General features: G+C 39.2%; 1 protein-coding gene and 1 pseudogene across 1 annotated transcript in view; both read left to right on the top strand.

The window, feature by feature from the left end:
- Positions 1-8389: 8389 nt before the first annotated feature.
- Positions 8390-22355, top strand: part of LOC107159539 (serpin B9-like) — a 114127-nt gene continuing 100161 nt past the window's right edge. Inside the window, exon 1 of the mRNA XM_048800491.1 lies at positions 8390-8433. Within this exon, the coding sequence (XP_048656448.1) occupies positions 8425-8433 (9 nt within the window). The 5' untranslated portion in view covers positions 8390-8424. The remainder of the gene's footprint in view (positions 8434-22355) is intronic.
- Positions 11619-14008, top strand: LOC107159534 (annotated as a pseudogene).

Genomic DNA, 22355 nt, shown 5'->3' with positions numbered 1-22355 from the left:
CTATTCCCCTTCTCGGACTATTCCCAAAAGGCCTAAAAAGAGCATACTACAGGGATAAAGCTATATCAATGTTCATAGCATCACAATTCACAATAGCTAGACTGTGGAACCAACCTAGATGCCCTTCAATAGATGAATGGATAAAAGAAAATGTGGCATTTAAACACAATGGAATATTACTCAGCACTAAAAAATAACAAAATCATGGCATTTGCAGGGAAATGGATGGCATTAGAGCATCCATTAGAAATGAATGGCATTATGCTAAGTGAAGTTAGCCAATCCCTAAAAAACAAATGCCAAATGTCTTCTTTGATATAAGGGGGGGAGGGCGACTCAAAACAGAGCAGGGAGGAAGAGCATGAGAAGAAGATTACCATTAAACCGGGAGGAGAGGTGGGAGGGAATGGGAGAGAGAAGGGGAATTGCATGGAAGATGGAAGGAAACCCTCATAGTTATACAAAAATACATATGAGGATGTGAGGGGGAAGGGAAAAAAAGAGAGAGAGAAATGAGTTACAGTAGATGGGGTAGAAAGAGATGATGGGAGGGGAGGGGAGGAGAGGGGCGATAGGAAGGGGATAGGAAGAGCAGCAGATTACAACAGACATTAGTATGGTGGTATTATAAACATGGCTGTATAACCAATGTGATCCTACAAACTGTACACGTGGGAAAAATAAGAATTCATACCCCATTTGAATCAAATATATGATATATGATATGTCAAGATCAATGTAATGTTTTGAGCAACTAATAAAAAATAATGTGAATGAGGATAAATCTCAATAAGGTCAAGATGCAAATGGAGTAGGCCTTTGATAGGGGACTTATAGGGTCAGCAGGGTATCAGGAGATACACATGGTAGAAACAATCAGTCTAGGGAGAAAAAGAGGTGTCAGCAGTTCTGCTTCACTATAAAAGGGTTTCTAAGTCACAGCACAATTAACATTTTGGGTCACATCACCTTTTGTTATAGTCAGAGTCTAACATTTTAAGGATTTGTAGCAAAATCCTGACCTCCACCCAAGAGATGTCAGTGGCACATCTGTCGCCAATTATGACAACCAAGAATGTGTCCAGAAACTACCAAGTGTCCCCTAGGATGTGGGGGCAAAATCATCTTGGACAAGAACTAATGATACAGAATATATGCAAGCACATAGACACATACATACAAGGATACACCCATATACACATGCATGAATATATGTGTGCTTCAGGAAAACCCAGTCCTGGTGTTATGACAACAGGTTACCAAAGGTGGAAGATGCCATGAGAACAAAGAGGCAGACAGATCCAGGGTTTCACTAAAGGCAATTTACTAAGGATTCACGGACAGAAGCATGTTCAGGGCAGCAACAGTGCAGGGGAATCCCTGCACCCCAAGCCAGGAAGAAGGGGGAATGCTAAGCTAGACAAAGGGGGGCCATGACCACTGGAATGCACCTGAATTTTCACAAAAATTATTAAAATACCCAATATCATTTTAATAAATAATCCAGGCATCAGAGGCCAGCACCATATGCTCAGCTATCTTAATGATGTGGTTTGTACTATAGGGTCTGGGATGCATGCTAGGGTCACCTGATAGCAAAATGGTGGCTATAACCAAGGTGAATATAGTCAAGTGAAGCTAGATCCTTATAACACACACACACACACATACATACACACACACACACACACACACACACATATATATATATATATATAAATTGCAAAACTGTATAGCTGAGGTGAGTTATAGTGAGTGGGCCTCAACCTAGACGGTGTCAATGAATGGCAAAGAAAGAGTGAGCCAGAGGGATTTTAAGAGCAACTTTGTTGAATGCATTACCATTTAAGATATTAAACATATTTAATGTATAAAATTGGCTGAGTTTTGAGACATTTTTATACTCAAGAAATCAATGTTACTGTCAAGATAGTGAAAAGATCCACAAGTCCCCCAAATTTCTTCATTTCCCTTTATAATCCCTTCATCCTTCTCTGGAGCCCAATCCTCAAGCAGTCATTGATCTTTCTGTCACTGCAGATTGGTTTGCAATTATTGGAATTTTATATAATTAAATAATACAATATTATTCTTTTTGGGGGGGCTGGCTTCTTTAACTCAGCCATATGCTATCATTTGAATGTCTCTTCCAACATTCATATTAATTTATTTTCTTTGGGCTATTGGGGTTGAACCCAGGAGTACTTTATCACTGAGCCATATCTCAGCCCTTGTAGTTTTTATTTTGAAACAGGATCCCACTAAGTTGCTTAGAGCCTCATTAAGCTACTTAAGTCCTTGCTAAATTGGTGAAACTGTCTTGAATTTGGGATCCACTTGCCTCAGCCTTTGAGCTGCTGGGATTACAAACCTGTGGCAAAACCCTGCTGTCATATTGAAATTGAACTACATTTGTAACAGTGTTAAGACGTGGGATTTTAAGAGGCCATGGCTATACTCTCATGAAGGGATAAATGCTATCACTGTGGGAGCAGGCTCCTGATAAAAGGGTAAATTCAGGATCCTTCCTGTCCTTGTGCTCACTTACCTTTAGTCATATTATGATGCAGCACAAAGGCCCTCACCAGAAGCCAGTACCATGCTCTTGGACCTCCCACTCCCAGAACTGTGAGCCAAGTAGACTGGTATTGTTTAGCAATTACCCAATGTGTTTTGCCATGATATAGCGACAGAAAATGGACTAAGATCTGCAATGTGACCAGCACGCCAGCTTCATAAAAGAGGTTTGAAACATAAAAATTAACTAGTGACTTTTAAAATTAAAGAGACATAATTCTCGTTATCTTTAATGCCCAGCTCCAGAGACGGCTTCTCCTAGCTCCCACATCCAGCCACCTTATGAGGTGGGGAGGTTAACACAAGAGGAGAGAGAGAGAGAGAGAGAGAGAGAGAGAGAGAGAGAGAGAGAGAACACGCCAGGGAGTGAGCTTTTATTGGGGAACAAAAAAATTCAAGGGAAAATTCCATCCAATGAAGGTTGACGGGGGCAGCATTCCAAGGTCAGGGTCAGTGGCCAGGCACCCCTCCACAAGGACAAGCCCTTGCACCTGGGACAGGGTGAGGAAGGCTCTGGCACAGTTGTGTGTCTAAGCACCTCTCACCCAACCAGGGAAGTAATTCAAATCACGTGTGAGAATGGCTTCCCAAACTAGATAGTTTATTTTGAGGCTTATCTTTGTTATTGAATGTATCAATAATCAACTATTTATTTTTTGTTGAGTATTATTGTGCCACATGGTTATATCAGTTTCTTTATTCCTTTGTCTGCTGATTGACATTCACCCACCAAGGCAAGAGGGAGACTTGATCAATTCTGTTCAATTTTTTGCTATACAGGTAAAACTTAGAAACTATTCTCTACAAATCTTTGGGTAGGCATATGCTCTCCTTTGTAGTACATAGCTTAAAGTTAAATGGCTGGGTTTTATGTCAGGTGATTTTTTATCATTTTAGGAAATTGTTTTCCAAAGTAGTGTACTAATTCACATTTCCACCAGTTGTATGGACAATCTTTTTCATTTTAATCATTGGTTTCAGTGACTAATGATGTTGAACATTTTTTAGTGTGATTGTCTTTTCCTTGTTGTAGGGCCTGTTCACATCTTTCTGCCCACTTCACAAATTTGGGGTGTTTTTTCCTACTATGTAATATGTTTTATACACTAGGAAAAATATTCTCTTTCAAATATATATCTTACAAGTATTTTGCCCTTGCCTGTGGCTTGGTTTTGAAAAGAAAAGAGGGTTTGTTTTGTTTTGATTTGTTTAATAAAACCCAATATATTGTGCTTTTATTTTATAATTTGATCCTTTCATTTGTCATGCTATGTTAAAAATGTCTTTGATAAATTCAATGTTACATTTTTTTCTTGTATTTTATTTTGAAAACCATGCAATTTTTTTAGCTTCTTCTTTTATTTCTTTCTTTTTGGTGCTGGGGATTGAACAAAGGGCCTTTTTCATGAGGTAAGCACTCTACCAACTGAACAATATTCACAGCCCCCGGATCTCTGCTTTCTTTTGTAGTAAATTTTTGATATTAAAATTACATAAAGGGAATAAACATCGAGATTCCCATTTTTGCATATTTGTGTCCAACTGTCCCATAGCTACCTGTTGAAGAGTTTATAGATTGTACTTTGCCCATAGATTTGCCTTAGCACATTTATTTTCAAGTAATTCATTATGTATCTGTGGGTCTATATCTGGGCTCTCTGTTCTCTTCCACATGTCTATAAGATATAGACATATTTGTAGATATCTATATATCTCCTTAATTTTAGTACCATGTTCTTGATTACTGAAGCTTTTTTATGACTTAAAATCAGGTAGTTTCAATTGTTGAGAGCCACAGCCGAGTTGGAATAGCCCCTGGTATTTTTGCCAGAAGTAGTGGTTGAGAGGTGACGCCAGTGAGCCATTAAGATGATGACTTTTGAGTTCTCTCGGAGTTCCCGTTGAGTTCCGGTTGAGCTCTCGCAGGGATTCCTGAAGAGTTCCTGTTGGTTGGTGAAGTTCCCGTGGGGAGAGTTCTGGTTGGTGTGTGGTGGTTCCTGGAGGAGCCACGTGGGTGGCGTTCGGGAGAGTTCCTGGGAGTGTGCTGGTGGAGTTTGGAAATAAAGTTTGTTCCTGCTTGAGTGGCTCCTGATTTGTGCCCAGCCAGACTGCGGCATTCAACCTTTCAAATGTTTACTTATTTTCTAAGTTGCTCAAGTAGAATTATCCTAGGTCCTTTGCAATTCCATGTAAATTTTAGAATGAGTTTCCACATTTCTATAAAAAGGCTCCTGAGATTTTGATTGGAATTGCATTCATGAACAGATTAATTTAGGGAGAATTGACACACTAACAATATTGAATCTTCCAATCAATGAGTACATTCTCATCTTTTGTTTTACACCCTTTCTCTGAGCGCTGATTGTAGTTTTCAGTGTACAGGTCTTACATATATTTCAAAAAGTTTATTTCTAAGTATTTCACACTAATTCTAGTGAAAGTGATTTTTTAAAAAGTATTCTCAGTTTCTGATTATTCATTATGCATACATAGATATATAATTGATGTTTATGCATACTATCGCCTTTACTGAAATTTTGTTAAATATTAGTTTCAGTAGCTTCTTGAATATTTATTGGAATTTTCTACATGTATGGTCATGTTGTGCATGAAAAAAAGGCAATTTTAGTTTTTGCTGCACAATTGGATGCCTTTAATTTCTTTTTCTTGCTTCATTGAATTGGTTAAATCTTACACTACAATACTGAAAAGGAGTTATGAGAACAGAAATCCTTGCTTTGGTCTTGTTTATAGAGTGAAACTATTCAGCCTTTCACCATTAAATATGTTAGCTGTAGGATTTTTGTTGTCTTTTCCTTTGTTTTTTTGTAGATGTCCTTTATTAGGGTGAGGAAGTTATCATCTTTTTCTAATTTGCTGAGGTTTTTGTATTACTAAAAAATCAATGTCCAATTTTTTAATGTTTTTCTGCATCTATTGAGATCATCATATTGAGATAACCATGAACATAGTATTTTCATGCTAGAATTAAATTGATTGTGTTTTAAATTGTGCTTAGCATGATGGCACATGCCTATGACTCCAGCTCCCCAGGAGACTGAGGCAGGAGGATCACAAGTTAAAGGCCAGTCTGGGCAACTTAGCAAGAACTTACCTGATTATAAAATAAAAACTGCTCAATGGTAAAACAATATTCATGAGGCCCTAGGTTTAATTCTTAATATCACAGCATATAAGGAGAACAAACACTTTCTATCTCACTGAATCCCTACTTTGTTTAAGGCAGGGACTCAGAATACTGACTTACAGGACTTTCCTCCCCTAAAATCCTAGCCTATCATTCTGCCTTTACTTTCTAGAAGTAGGAAAGCCCAGAGTTCTAACTTCTGTGCTCTGCCCCAGCCCCCATGGTGTTTCCCCAGCCAATGCCCCAAGGCACTCTGCAGACTGCCTATGGTTGTAAGTTTCAGAGCACTTTTCAGTTTCCAAATCTTTGTACAGACCATGTGGTGCCCAATAAGAGTGGCCAAACCTGAATCTGGCATGGTGTTCCAATGTATACTGGTCATTGGTGATAATGACCCATCCCTGGGCAGAGAGGAGACCCTTTTCTTGCCTTGACCCAGGTCACACTGAATGTCCTCCCTGGAGCAGTGCCCTGCAGACTGGAAATCCCACAGCCAAACATGGCTCATAAAAGGTCTCTGGGAGTACAGAGACCCCAGAGTGGACCTGAGAGAGGCACAGCTGCAGACTCCTGTTCCTGTGACTCAGAGGTCAGCACCCAGGCTAACAACATTGAGACCTGAGATAAGGGCTGTATGGAAGGTGGCAGGTGAGGGCTTCTATGACCAGGCCCAGGAGTGGTAGGACACCAAGAAAGGCAAGTTTTGAAAATCCCAGGCTGCCACTGGAACCAGAAAAAAAAAATGAAAAGACAAAAACAAGAGAAACTCAGAAGGTGGTGTCACACTGTGTTTACAGAAATAGCTCCTTGGGCAATCACAGCTGTTAGTGGTGCAGCTGGACCTTGCTCAGATCTGGTCTCAGAGAAGGGCAGCGTGATTCCAACAAGACAAAGACACTGCACAGACTCCTGGCTTCTCTGCTTGCATCTTGCCTGCCCCTGTGGCCCTGGCCTTCACCCTGGTGGGTGTTCATGCTCCAACACCACTCCCACCTACTGACCGTATTTTCTCTTCTCTCCTCTCTCCTCAGAGAATCACAGCATGACTTCTTCCTTACCTCTTCTCTGTGCTTTTAATTTTTTTTATTGGTTGTTCAAAACATTACAAAGCTCTTGACATATCATATTTCATACATTAGATTCAAGTGGGTTATGAACTCCCGTTTTTACCCCAAATACAGATTGCAGAATCACATCGGTTACACATCCACATTTTTACATAATGCCATATTAGTAACTGTTGTATTCTGCTACCTTTCCTATCCTCTACTATCCCCCCTCCCCTCTCCTCCCATCTTCTCTCTCTACCCCATCTACTGTAATTCATTTCTCTCCTTGTTTTTTTTCCCATTCCCCTCACAACCTCTTATATGTAATTTTGTATATTCTCTGTGCTTTTAAAATCTCAAGTATTTAGTTCAAAATCCCAGCACTCACTATTCATCTGAGACTTTTTCCAAATGTGCCCTAAATTGATGGAGCTCTTGTTTTTCCTGAGCATGCTTCCAGTGCTTAGAATCAGGATGCCAGGCACCTTGCCTTCAGAGAACAGGCAGTCTTGTGGGTCCAACAAAGGATGAGACAAGGAATTACAATAAGGAGTTATGAATCAGGGTTGGGGGATGTGGGAGCTCCATAATAGGACATCAGAGGCCTCCTAGTGGAAAGCTTAGGAGGGAAGAGTGAGTGATAGGAGCCTAGTGACATGGATGTAGTAGGGAGTCTTTATAATTGGATAAGAGTGTTTGCCAAGGCTCAGAAGTGATTGGGGGATCAGGGAGGGTAGAGGTGGAGACTATGAGAAGTGGGAGGCTAGAACAAGGAATGGAGTCAGGCAGATGGGAAGCCATTTAGAAAAGGCATTTTGGAGGTTATCCCCAGGGCTACTGGAGATTTAAGGGAGGGGTCATAGGATCAAAATAATACTTCCCTCTCAGGATGCTATGTGTCTGCCCATCTGGGGTCCTGATGGGGGAGTCCATGAGATTCCTCAGTCAACTTAATTTGCATTTTAGTGAGCAAGGGCTGACTGCAATGGAGAGCACAGCAGCAGGGAGGTCAGAGACTCTGGAGAAGAGCCAGGTGGTTTGAACTAGGCACAGGGTCACAGGAACAGGAGAAGTGGAGAGGGGTAGAAAATTTGGGAGGGGTCTAAAGGCAGGTCTAGAAAAATGTATTTGGGGGTACTTGGGAGAAATAAGAAGGAGCCAAGAAGTCTTCCCAGGGTCTAAGTTCAGCCACTGGTGAGGATGGGTCTCACTGCATAGAGCTGCCAACTGGTGTTTTCAGTCCACCTCCTCTGGCTTCACCTACCACCTCCCTGCTCTTGCTTTGACCTGTCTCCTGCTGTTCTTTCTGCATGCCTTTCTGCTCTTCCTTGCCTTGCCATTGTGCTGTTCTACAGGGACCATTCCCTTCCTCAAATGCAGAATCTACTCCCATGGTTTTTGCAGGCACTAATAAAGTTTCTCACTTTGCAAGATACATGAGACAACAGAGACACCACTCAGCCCCTTTCATTCTGTTTCTCTTTCTTCTTTGCCCTCAGAACCTGCAACATGGATTCTGTTTCTGGCCAATGGCACCATTGCCATCCAGGTTTTGAAGATGCTGTGTCAAGACAAAACTTCACAAAATATGTTGTTGTTTTTGTTTTTGTTTTTCCTCCCCTGAAGATAAAGGGGAACACCAAGGTCCAGATGGCTCAGGTAAGCTCAACTGTCACCCAGGAGGAGGGACTGGTCTGCAAGGCTTGTCTCCTATCCCCTCCTTGATTGTTTCCACAACTGTTGAGGAAGGAGGGGTGATCCTGGACCATTTCAGGGAGGAGGGTGCAGGAGGAAGGAAGGTGAGGGTACTCCTCCAGTGAGATTTTGAGTGTGTGTGTGTGTGTGTGCGCGCGCGCACAGGGTGTGTTGTTGTGTAATCTCTTTTTCTTTTATAACTTTCCGTCTGAGCACATTTAAATTTTTTTCTTACGATTTCTAATGTAGTCCATTTTGTATAAATTTGTGTGCTTTCTTTGAGTCAAATTCAAAGAAATCAAGTTCTTGGACTCATTGATCATTTTATGTTTTTCCCTAAATTCCTTGGGAATTTTTTTCTACCTTTTCTAACATCATGAGTTGGGTGTTTTTTTTTAATATCATTATTTCCATTGTAACATTAAAATAGTTAATCCTATTTTAACAATTTTTTGGTCTCATTATTTGGTCCTGTAATATAACATTCATTTTGATTATTTTCTAAATCGTATGTCAATATTTAAATATTATGTTAACTAAGTTTTTAGAATCATTCTTTAGAAGTGCAGAAACATTCTTAGAGTTTAACTTTTTAAGGGTAGTCAACATTTAATTATTTGGTTGTTACATAGGGGAGGCATTTCCTTAGGAAGTATTTTCAATAGCTACTTAGTAGGTTAATTTCCATGTTGGTGGTATTTTATTTTTGTGTTGTTCACTTTTAGTTTCCTGCACTGAGGCTACTGAATGTAAATTGTGTGACTTGTGTATTTCACAGTCAATTCAAACACTTCTTGTGGCCCCATACATGACACAATTTTTGAAATATATAGTACCATTTAATATACATATATTATCTCTCTAGTATACTTTTAAGAAATAATTTATACCTATTAATCATATTGCTCATTTTATACTTTTATTTCCTTTCAAGATTATCATTATAATTACATTCCCATCCAATTTTTTCTTGAATTTTTAGTGTTGTAACTGCATATTTTTTGAAAGATAAATTTTAATGAAACATTTTTCTCTGATACATTTATACTGTTTGTGAAATGGAGGACTAAAGAATAGTGCCTTTTCTGAACCTCTCTTGCCCCTTTTATTTTTTTCTATTGCTCATCTATAAACTATGCAGAGAGCTCACTACAAGTATAAGAGCTATAGCTTTTACTCACAGCTTTCTGGCCCCTCTCTCCATCTATCCCACCAGTGTAACTTTTCAATTAGAATCAACTTCCTCTCAAAGGATAAATTCATGCAGTATTTGAGAAAAAACATTGCTTGAAATTCTTGTTGAGGCCAAGATCAAAACTGAGAGGGTTTTATTGCTTTTCTTCATAGGTGATGTGTTTAAACACAGAGGAAGACATCCATAAGGGCTTCCAGATGCTTCTCACCCAAGTGAACAAGCCTGGCTCAAAGTACTTGCTTACAACAGCCAACAGGCTCTTTGGAAAGAATACCTGTGATTTCCTCTCAGTAAGTTGAGTCAGCAGAACAATAAAAGTTGTATTTAAAATACCTGGTGATATACAACCCAGAAGAGAGACCCTAGAGACCAGGCAGGATGGCACACTTGGAAGGCTGAGACAGGAGAATAGAGAGTTAGAGGCCATCTTGGGCAACCTAGTGACACCCCTGTCTCAAAGACAAAATGAAAAACATGCCTTTGGACACAGCTCAGTGGTACAGTATTTGCCTAGCCTGCTCAAGGCCCTGGGCTCAATCCCCAGAACTGCAAAACAAGCCAAAAAAAAAAAAAAGAAGAAGAAGAACAAAACCCTAGAGAAATTGAGAACTGGAGCTTCTGTCCTTTGCCAAAGCTACTGAGAAGTCCAGGAAGCATAGACATACATGGGTCTCAAAAGAGACAAAAGGTCAGAATTATGGGTCATTCCTTTCTCCTCCCACCACAGCTCTGTCCTCCATTCCCCTACTCTCCTGTTTCTTGTCACTGCAAATGTCATTGGTGTTGCAGGAGGTCAGAACAGGGTTGCCTGGCTGAGCATCATGGTGTGTGTGAAACTTAATGGGCTCACAGAAGATCTGATCAATCCTTATGTTATCAAAACCAATGGACAAATAGTATTTGTTTTCCTGGGAACAGAATGGCTGATACAAATGTTAAAGAAACTCATATGCCAGATTTCCCAGTTAATATTTTACATGAGAACATATTGTCACTTCCTGTAATGTTTACATGGCAAGTGACTAGCACCTCTGGGAGAAGATCAATGGCCAGATATTCTCCAAGTCATGCCCTTGACAAGGGGTTCAGTTTGTTCTTGGGGTCAGTTTGGACTGCATTCCTCCAACTTTTACATGTGAACCTGACTTCTACTGCTTCTTTCCTGACTCTCACTTAAGCGCCCTTCATTCAGACATGAGAAGCCTAGACTTGATAAACAGCTACAGAGCCTTTCTCAGGGCTGATCCATTCCACACACTGAAAATACCATCATGGGGGCTAAAACTTATCCATTGCTCTTTCAGAGTGGAAGTTCTAAGCTTGGTCCTCAAGAGAAATGATGGTTTGATGCTTAAAGCATTCAGTTACTGCTGCACCACTCAGAACATCCCTATTTCTGCTAATAAATGAGACCATAAAAAATAGAGGTAGTCCTTTCCACTATTTCTTCTTGGAATCTTTATTTCTTGTTGTCCTCTTGAGGCAGAAAATTTCTAGGGATGCGCTTTATTATTTATTTTGGGGGGAATGTACCACTTGTTATCCAAGTTAAAAATACTAACTTCACCTACGCAAATCATTATTTGTTCCAGGGATACCAGGTACCAGGAGGATGCAATCATAATATCTCTTCTAGTACTTTCCAAAAACTCCTCCTATGATCCTTATCTGGAGCTATGCAATGTTGTCTGCTGCTAAAATTTTGCTACGTAGCTATACAATGTTAAAACTGGGCCTGACCACAGGGCCTTAGACCTGACACTGCTCTTACCCACACCAGGTAATGTCAGCTCCTACCCAGCCCCTCTCTCCTTCATGGCTTGTCTTCTTCTCCATCATGGTGTGAAGTTTCTGCTTTATGTCAACATGCTTTCCTCCAGTGAATTAGAAGTCTTTCACCATCTTCAATTTGGTGGATTTTGCAGTGGCCATTGTCATGTATGCAAACCCATAGATGGAGTTTTTAACTTTTGTACTTAACCATCCAAACTCAGCACATTTGAAAACAGAATGTTTGGATCTCCAAGACATCGTGTCATCCTTATTCACCACGGGTTCAGAAAAACAACTGATACAGTCTCTGCTTCTCTTGAAAGTTCAAATTCAAAAGTTGATATTTGTCAATGCCAGCTACTTCAAAGGAACAGTTTGAGAAAACATTCAGAAGAGAAATGCCTTTCAAAATAAACCAGGTAGGAGAAACTTTTAAAAAAATCATAATAGTCTAATGAAGAATTTGAATAGAAAAGGTTAACTTTGTAAAGGCTTAAATGGATAATAATAATTTCAAACTTATCATCTCTCTTAATAAATTTTAAAATCATTGGAAAATGTATAAATAAATAATAATACTGTCTATTATGGTTTCAACCTATTAGCACTCTAACTGCCTCTGATAAAGTCTCATACATGTATTGGCTAAAATGCATTCTGGACATAAAGATCTTCCTATAGACACAAGTAGCATAGATAGAAAGCAAAAAGAGGTGATATATATATGTTTATATATATGTTTATCAAACATGAGGCAGGGTTTACACAGGGAATGTGATCATACTCTTATTGAATCAAGGGTTTTGTTTTGGTTATGTTTTTGCACATTGGGGCATCAACTGTAGGGCTTGTGTATGTTAACCAAGCACTGTACCACCGAGCCACACTCCAGATTTTCAATCAATTATTTTTAAAATTAAAATAAGCTTTCATTTGAAGTGTTGTTAATAATAACTTCTCATTATTGATTCAGCATCTGCAGCTTCCTACCATTAAACATGAGAGGCAAAGGCCTTAGTTGACTATGAGGTGTAATTTCAATTAAATCAGATTAATTAGAATAGTTTGGAAGCTCCCTAATCTCTGAAAATACAATTTAATGCAACAAGGAAGCGTGTATGTAATAAACTACTCCCCTCTCTTTTTAAGGCATGTTTTAGAGAACTATTTATTAGTTTTACCAGTGATGGATCACAGCGGAATTGAGAGTTTTCTTGCCCCTTTCATACTTTTTTAAATTTTGTGCTTGTGTGGTCCTTCTTCTCAGGAGGAAGAAAAACCAGTGCAGATAATACATTAGGAAGCCGATTTTAGCACTGCCTACGTCAGTGAGGCCCAGATACAGGTGCTGGAGCTGCCCTATGCTGGCCCAAGTTGAGCATGATCATTCTGCTCCCAGATGAGCATGTGGACCTCAGTTCAGTGAGTCGGGGTGGGTTGCATTCTTTTGCATGCAGAATTTCTGTGGGAAGAATTGGTTACAGCCTGTGCCCAGTTTTCACCATATCTACAACCCAACAGCCGAAATCGCCCATCCATGTCCTCCTTGCTTCTTGTTATGATCCCATAACAAGAGAGTTAACCATCTTCTCAATGGTGGCAGTGAATTGTGATGATCTAAGGGGTCTCTGTGAGCAAAGAAGCTCCCATGGGCTCTCCCTTTGTTTATCTCCCTAACTGTGATGAGGAGTTTCCACAAAGAGTGGCAAACTCCATGTGAGCAGGTGTCCTCTCCAGGAGTGGCTCACACTGAGAGCCCTTCCTTTTCCAGTAGTATTTTTTCTTTCCATCAGTGGTTCCTAGTCTTCAAAACTAAGCCTCATTCAAACCAAAAATACCACCAGAAAACCACCATCCACTGGGCATAGACACTTCTCAGAAGGAAACATATTTCCATAGTGGATGGATAAGGAGGGGCAGCCACAGTCTCCCTGCAGGGAAATCACATATGGGATAGCACATGGGGTAGTGGATGAGTCAGAGCCCTCATAACTTTTCTGGCAGCTGATGGAACTGCCTGTCCTGTGTGGACAGTCAACATAAAATGTTCATGGAAATGTCTGTGTGTTTGTAGATACACACTGAAGTCTGAATGTAAACTGGTGATTCTTGTCTTTCAGGTTGAAAATAACCTTACTTTTGAGAAATTCATAGCCTGGACTAAGCCAAATTTTATACTATGGTGAAGATGAAGATTTCCTTCCAGGATTTAAACTGCAGGGGGATTATTACATGGAGACTGTGCTTCAGTGTTTGGGAATGGTTGATGCCTTCCAACAGGGCTAGGCAGACTTGTCTGCAATGTTAACTGAGAGAGATTTGTGTCTGTCCAAGTTTGTGCACAAGAATGTCATGGAGGTGAATGAGGAAGGCACTGAGGCTGCAGCAGCCATGGCCACAGACATTGTGGAAGACTGCTTACCATGTATACCAACTTTCCGTGCTGACCACCCCCTCCTTTTCTTCATCAGGCAAAACTAAACCAACACCTTTCTGTTCTGTGGCAGCTTCTCATTTCACTAAGAGTTGTACTTCCTCTGCATGGAGAGTTTTGCTCTTTCAGTGTTCCCAAAGTCCCTCTACAGTTTCATAAGGATAGGCCTTTAGGTGAACACCAGTAGGAAGAGGAGGGCAAGGTCCCAAGTCTTCTGAACAACTTGCCAGCATGTGACCTCATGAGGCATCATCCTTGTGTTAATCAACATAAAATAGTAAACCAAAAGGTCACCCTTTTGGTTCTCCAAAAATCTCATGGTTTAAGAGATATCAGGCTTGGTTGACCTTTTTTTTTTTTTTTTTTTTTTTGCTTGAGGGCCTATGGCAAGACAATTCATCATGGACACAGTAAGGGATAGAGCAAAGATACTCACTCATTGTGGCCTGGAAGCCAAATGAGGGCATGGCTTGTTTCCTGAATTTCCTTTCAAAGACACACCACCAATGGCTTAACTTCCTCCCACTAAAACCCACCTCCAAAGTTTCTACCACCTCCCAGAACCACAGGCTAGTGATTATACCTTCAGCCCATGGGCCTTGGGGAACATCCCAAACCCAAACTACACACCACCTCTCTCTAGAAATCTTTTCCTTCTACTCTTCCCCTTCCTCCAACATCCTGTACCCCTCCCTATCACTGGCTAACCCACACTAATCCTTGCCAAGGTTAAAGAAATCCCAGCACCCATGTAATTGATTATTTTGCAGGAGTTGCATTTATAGGACTAGATTAAATTGAGCTGTACTCCATCTGCCTGCAGTAGTTGGGAAACTTCCTGAGGGCAGGGTTTCCTAGGGTTGTTTGCCCTGCACCTAGTTCCAGGACTGGCTTTGCCATCTATGAGGCCCAGTGCAAAGTACAAATGAAAGGCCTCTTGTTTGAATTTCAGGATGTGGACAGCAGAATGTCAAATCAAGGGAACCACACAGCTTGCAGGCTCCTATAACAGGACCCCCAGAGAAAATGCTAATCAGGGCGTCTCTGAGATTACCTCAGCTTCTGAGCAGGCCACTGCCCTGTAATAAAGTCTTAAGAACAAGTTCATATTAATGCTCAAATGGTGCTTGTGATAGTTTCACATTTCCATTAAATGCATGCATTGAATTACTTGTTATCCAAACACAGCAGCTACTCCTTACCATTGATCATTAAGGATTCCAGCCATCATCTCTAACTTCTACTCTTTCTTGATGATACATGACAATTCCCTTGGGGGAATTTTCCTGACATATATTATTTTAGCAGACATTGATAAATTTGAAGTTCCCATCTCATGACTCCAAATGACACAGAAGAGAATGAAGTGAGGCACCCCTGACCTAGTGAGCCAAGTGAAGTAAACCTTTGTCAAATCAAGAAAATCACCTCCAAATGATGTTAATCCCTGGAAAACAGGGAAAATCCAGCCACAACTTGGCATCTGCCTTCCAGGGCACCCTATTGGTTCTCCAAAAATCCTCAAGTAATTTTCAGGTGAGTGTCATGAAAATGGGTCCCTTCCACCATAATACTGACAGAAGTCATCACCCAGATTTTGCAATGGGAAGTGAAACCTTATTAAATGGACTATAAAATGACTTCCATCACCTCCTACATCACTGAAGCCTTCCTTGCCATACTTGCCATAGATGTCTTATTTTTATCATCTGAGAATATCCTCACATGTCTCTCACACTTGTTTAAATTTTCTCTCTGCACTTTTTCATTCTCTGAATATTAATCTGGATGTCACTTTACTGTCAGTTCTGATATGCCATTATGATACCCTGGGGTGAGGCTTGTCTCTGAACGCCTAGAACTTCATAGCAACACATCCTGTTTTAACAAATTGTTGAAACAACTTCAGGTCTCTGCTCAGGCTGCACAAAGGACTAAAGGGAGCAGTGGGCCTTCTAGCTCTCCTTGGGGCTCCTCCCACTTTACTGTCTCTTTCCCCTTATTTTCCACTATTTATATAATGTACTTGTAGACAACTTGGATAATTACAATTATTTGTATTATGTCCTAGACTATTATAAATGTCCTAAATATTTTCTCATGTACTCTGTATTTCTAAAGAAATATCCTTGAAAATGGAATGGAGGAAAGGGTGCATGGAGGTAGAAAAGATGGTGGATTGAGATGGACATCATTTACTCTAGGTACAAGTGTGACTGCACATATGGTTCAACACTATCTCATAATCAACCAGAGAAATGAAAAGCTGTGCTGCAATCATGTACAATGAATCAAAATGTATTCTGCTGTCATATATACATAATTAAAAATAAGTAAGTTAGTAAAAACAAACAAAAATAATATCCCTGAAAATGGAGCTGTTGACATAAAAGTTGGGACACATTGTGAAGCTTCTTCCAAGCTGGTACAAAAACATTGTACTGATTTTCACTCCCACCTACACTGCCATTTACACTACTACCTGCTGCCTGACTTATTTTTTATGAACAAAACTAAACAGTGTCTTCTCCTGGCTCTTATTTTTGGACTCATAGTTCATGATCTGTTAAACAAGCCATTCATTACACAGCTCTTACTAAAATTTTACCAAGTTAGACCATGTTCCCCCTTGACTACATTCATTTCAGGGAACACACTTTTCAAAGTGGATTTGGCAAAAAGTGCATCCACAGAACTGCCAAGATGTAACAGAAAGTTTTTTATTTCAACTCCTCCTCTAATTTTCAAAACATACTATTACATTTTTAATTAGGTATAATTGACCTAATAAACCTCATAACCTGCAATTTGATGAATTTCAACATTGGTTGCTCCAGGAAACCATCACCATCAAGATCATGAGCATATACATTACACTCAAAACATTCCTCTTTTGCAATCCCCCTTTTTTCCACCCCTCCTTGCATTGCTCCATTCATATATTTCAGAACTCATACAATTGTCACAGGATCAGCCTTGAAGGTGTCCCAAAAGTGAAAAGGGGACCTCAACTCAGCTCAGGCAGGTTCTTGACTTACACCACAGAAAGAAATTTCAGGCTGCATCAAAAGACAAACAAGTAGAAAATGATTTAGGAAAGCAAGGAGATTTATTAAATGGAAGCAAACAATAGAGCAGGATACTCACCTAGAGAGAGGAGTGTGAGTGCTCCATAGTGAGGAACTCACTGGGGTCTCATGCTCCTTTTGGAATAATTTTGCTGAATTCTAATTAAACAATCTTTTTGTCCATGCCTGTGATTCTCTTGTTACTTATAAGAACCCTCTGCCTCATCCAAGGAAACAGGGATCATCTCCTGTTTCTTTCTTTCTTTCTTTTTAGTTTTCTTGAATTTATTTGACCACAGAAACATGTTTAATGGGGTATCTATATAGTCATGTCCTCAAGAAATTTTTTTATTATTGAAATATTATTAGAATTTATCAGTGAACCTATATTTTGTGATCACAGATTTGTTGAAAGACCACTCATTCTCCTCTGAATTGCAATTGCATCTATTTTCTGATTTCTAGTTAATTCCACTAATCTCTTTGTCTATCATGATGCCAATAGCACACTATCTTATTTTGTGTTTTTTTCTTTTGAAGGCTAGAGACTGAACCCAGGGCCTCCAGTATGCTAGGCAAGTGTTTTACCAATGAGCTACAGCCCTAGTCCTTTTTTATTTTGAAACATGGTCCCACTAGGTTGCCCAGGTTGGTCTTCAACTTGCACTCCTCCTGTTTTAGGACTAAATAGGATTACAGATGTGTGCTGACACGCCTGGATTCCTCTAAAAGTATTATTGTCAAAGTTGTGTAGGCTGGTTTGGGACCTTTTAATTTCCCTGTAAATTTGAGATTTAGCTTACCACATGTAAATATGAATGATGGGTTTGTTGTTGTTGCATTGAACCTAAATATTAAATTGAACAAAACAGCTGTATTAACAATATTTAAACTTCCAACCCAGGAATCAGATATTTTCTCAATTTTTTAGCATGTTCTTCAATTTTTAACAATGTCAATAGTTTTCAATATATAGATCTGTACTTCACATCATTTGTCAGGGTTATTTCTAAGGATATTCTCCTTTTTGAAGCTGTTATACATGTGTTAATTTATATTTCAATTTCTCATTAATTGTTGCCAGTATTGAAAAATATAATTTTTTTCTGGTATTTCAACCTTGTTTATTTGCTAAGGGCACTTAGTAGTAGCTTTTCATACTGGATTATATTGGAATTCTCATATAGACAATTGTATCTATAGCCAATAAAGACACATTTTCTTCTTTGTTTCCAATCTGAAAGTGTTCCTCCCACTTTTTTTTCCTCTATTGCACTAGGTAGATCCTACAGCACAGCATGCAGTTTTTTTAATAGATGATCCTTATCAGGTTAAAGAAATTTTCTTCTATTTCTAGTTTGATGAGGGGTTTTGAGGAGGAATTGATATACAATTTTGTCAAATATTATTTCTTTATCATCAAGGTGATCATGTTTTCTTCTAGACTGTTAATACAATGAACTGTATTGCTTAATTTTCAAACATTAAACAAGTCTTGCATAACAGAGTCACTTTTTATCTTTGAGTTTGAACAACTGGATTATGATATGCCTTGGAGTTTATTTCATCACGTCCTTTGTTCTTGGGGGGTTGTTGAGATTTGTGGATCAATAGGATTACAGTTTTTATCAAATTTGGACAATTTAAGTAATTATTTCTTAAAATATTTCATCTGCCTCCCTCCTTCCCAGGACATTCCTATTATATACATATCAAGCTGTTTAAGGTAGTCCCATCCTGCCTTCCCCTCTGGATATCAAGTGGTACCTTGTCAATGATGTAAGAGCATCCTACCTAATATACTGCCTTAAGAGGGCATAAGTGGTAAAGATTCCATGAAGAAATGGGGGAAATAATTGCTCAGTCACAAAGGAAACACTACCTTTCATTTTTCACTGTCTCCTATGTTAACAGAAATACAAATATTCCTATTGGTAATTCAGGGCATGAGTGGCATTTATCTGTGCCTTCTTGAATTCATGTTGAATATAATTCTCATTGTAAGATATTAAGAAATGGGACAAGGTGAGACATTTAATAGGTTCATTAGGTTCCAACCCAATGAACAAAATCAAGAGAACTCAAACCAATTTAAACCACTCAAACAAAGATAATTCTGGGTTCATGTATTATCTTGAGAGTGGGTCTGATATAAAAGCTGGTTTGGCCATGTGTCTAGCACACTCCTTGTTCCTCACGCCAAATGAAAAGTCATTAAATAATTTATTGTAAGAATTTTAAAAGAGATTTTGGAAGATGGCAGAATAGAGGAGCTGCTTCACTGAGAACCAAGAAAAGCAGACAGGCAGCTTTTCAACAAGTGGGTGAATGATCAAGAATTAGAGAGGAGCCAGGTGCTGTGTTGAATGCCTGTAAGCCCAGTGGCTGGGGAGGCTGAGACAAGAGCATCATAAGTTAAAAGCCAGCCTCAGCAATGGCCAGGTACTCGGTAAGACCCTGTCTCTAAATAAAATACAAAATAGGACTAGGGATGTGGCTCAGTTGTTGAGTGCCCCCAAGTTCAATCTTTGGTATCTCTCCCCCCCAAAAAAATAACTAGGGAGGACTTTATTGGAATTTAATTTACTAAAGCATACTGGACACTCAAAACAGATCAGGGACTCAGGAGATCTTGTATAATTAAAATAAGGAGGAAAGATAGCCACTCCAATAGCTGCAAACCAGAACAGTCCCTATGTGAACACAGTAAAGTCATAAAGGAATTAAAGGAACCTTCACTCTTGGTAAGACTGAGGCATGTCAGGGTACAGAGAGTTTAGAGATCAGAGACAGTGCTCGAAAAAACAGTAAGTCATACTGCACAGCATCCCTGTATGGGAGGGAAACCATGGCAGTGTGTACAAAGGCAGCAGAAAAAATCATTGTGTACCATGGCCCAGGGGCCAGTAGCTGGAGGAGCTGATTACTGGCAGAACTGAGTCTGGTCAAAAAGTGAGCTGGACAAACCCACATTGTGTGACTGAGAGTGTGCCTGAGTGACCCAAAGAAAATCAAGTGTGGAGAGAGGTTTATACAGGGGAATACTGGTCCTGAAAACCCATCTAGTTTCACCACTACCCTCCAGTATGGCTGCTAGCAGGAATGGCTGGGGGAGAAAGGCTGGACCCAGAATTTGAAATGGCAGAGTTGGTCGAGACCAAGTTTAGAAGCAGAGAACAGGCTGAGAAGAGGTTCATGCCCCAGGAGTGAAAGCTGAAGGAGATTCCTGCATGCAGCCTTCCACGAGGGACCAGAATTGCTGGTACTTAGAGGTACTCTGACTTAAAATCTCCAGACTAATAGGCAACTGACAGACGAAAGCATACTTAAGCCTACAATCTGTCTCCAAACGTTCCTTCTCCAGGCCAACCTCTCACCCTAGCAACCCCCAACCATCCTGGGGGTGAAGCTTGAATCAAATTCCAGACAACACCAGTTGACTGCTGAGAAAATTTTGAATCCCAAGTGAAATAAATATATAATTTTTCATTGAGATCCTTTTTTTTCCCCTTTCCCCTCACATTTCTACCATTTTTAAAACCAAGTGTTTTTCATGCACCAATTTTTTAAGACCCGGGATGTCTGAATATTATATTACAGTTTCATTGTGTATTCTTTTATTTTTACTTTTGTTCTGTTTATTTTTAGGGTTTTTTTTTTAAAAAAAAAAAACATGTATATTTTCCTCTCACTTTTTTGATTCTCTTTCTCTCTTTCCTCATGCTAACAGCCAACCTCTATTTATTCCTTCTTTAATCTTCCTCTAATTTTATACTTCTATCTTCTCTCCTCTTCATAACCGTCACAACCTGAACCACTACTGTTCTTTGTCTACCCTTTTTTAAGTCCTTTTGCAAACTTACTGTTTCTATTGCAGACAATAATTGAACAAACCATTTCTGTTTGATATGACAAAACTGTAGATGTCTTAGTGGGACCTATTTGGTTTAAGGCTATATAGTCTTTGCATTGGGTACTGTTATTCTTTGCCTTCCCCTTAAAGATGAGGAATTAGAAACCTCAGGGACACTATAAGTCAACAGGATAGAAACTGTACTGCCTCAAATACACATTGTTGGATGGGCAGACACACACAAAACAACATGAAAAAAACAATTAAACCAAGTGCCCCAAACAAACAAAGATAATCCAATAATAGAATCCATTGACATCACAGTAGAAGAAAAATCAGAGGAGGAGTTCAGAATGTACACAATTAAACTGACCTGCAATGTAAAGGATGAGGTAAGTAATGAAATCAGAGATAAATTACAGGAGGTCATTTCAATAAAGATAGAGATCCTGAAAAGAAATCAAGAAGAAATCTGCAAAATGAAGGAATCAATAAACCAAATTCAAATTCAATAGTAAGTATCACCTCAACAGACAAGACCACTTGGAAGACAGAATTTCAGGCAATGAAGACAAAATATATAATCTTAAAAATAATGTTGACTATGAATAAGTATGGTAAGAAACCATGAACCAACCTTCTAAGAATTATGAGATAACATGTGAAAAGACCAAGTTTAAGATTTATCAGAATAGATGAAGAAGCGAAGATAGAAACCAAATAAATGCACAATCTTTTCAATGGAATAATATCAGAAAAATTCCCAAACTGGAGAACAAAATGAAGAAAATCAAATGCAAAAGATTTACGGGACCCCAAATGTACAAAATTACAACAGACCCACATCAAGGCACATTACGATGAAAATGCCTAACATACAGAATAAGGATAGAATTTTAAAGACTGAGAGAGAGAAATATCAGATTATGTGTACTGGGAAAACAACTTGAATCAAATGATTTCACAATCCAGATCCTCAAAGCTAGGAGGTCCTGGAAAATACATACAATCTCTAATAGAAAATGGATGCTAACAAAGAACTCTACAACCAGCAACATTAAGCTTTAGATTTGAAGATAAAATTAAAATCTTCTATGAGAAACAAAAGTTAAAACAAATACACAACTAGAAAGCCTGCAATATACACTCTCAAAACACTCCAAAAAGATTAAATGGGAAGGAAAAAAACAGCAAAGGGAAGAACCACACTAAAGAGTAGTAAACCAAAGGAGAAAATATTTCAAATTAAAAACTGGAAATAAACCAAAATGATGAGGAGCAAAAATCATATCTCAATAATAACTTTGAACACTAATGGCCTAAACTCATCAATCAAAGGACATAGACTGGCAGATTGGATTAAAAACAAGATCCAGCAATATGCTATCTTTAACAGACTCACCTCCCAGTAAAAGATATCCACAAACTGGAGGTGAAAGAATAGGAAGAAACATCTTATTCACACGGATGGAATAAACAAGCAGGGGTTTCTATCCTCATATCAGATAATGTGAACTTCAAGACAATGTTTATATGAGGTAACAAAGAAGAACATTTGATCCT

Source organism: Marmota marmota, unplaced genomic scaffold (assembly GCF_001458135.2).
Source record: "Marmota marmota marmota unplaced genomic scaffold, marMar, whole genome shotgun sequence".
NCBI classification, from domain to species: Eukaryota; Metazoa; Chordata; class Mammalia; order Rodentia; family Sciuridae; genus Marmota; species Marmota marmota.
Note: the sequence above shows the minus strand (reverse complement) of the source record. Positions and strands in the feature narration are given on the sequence as shown.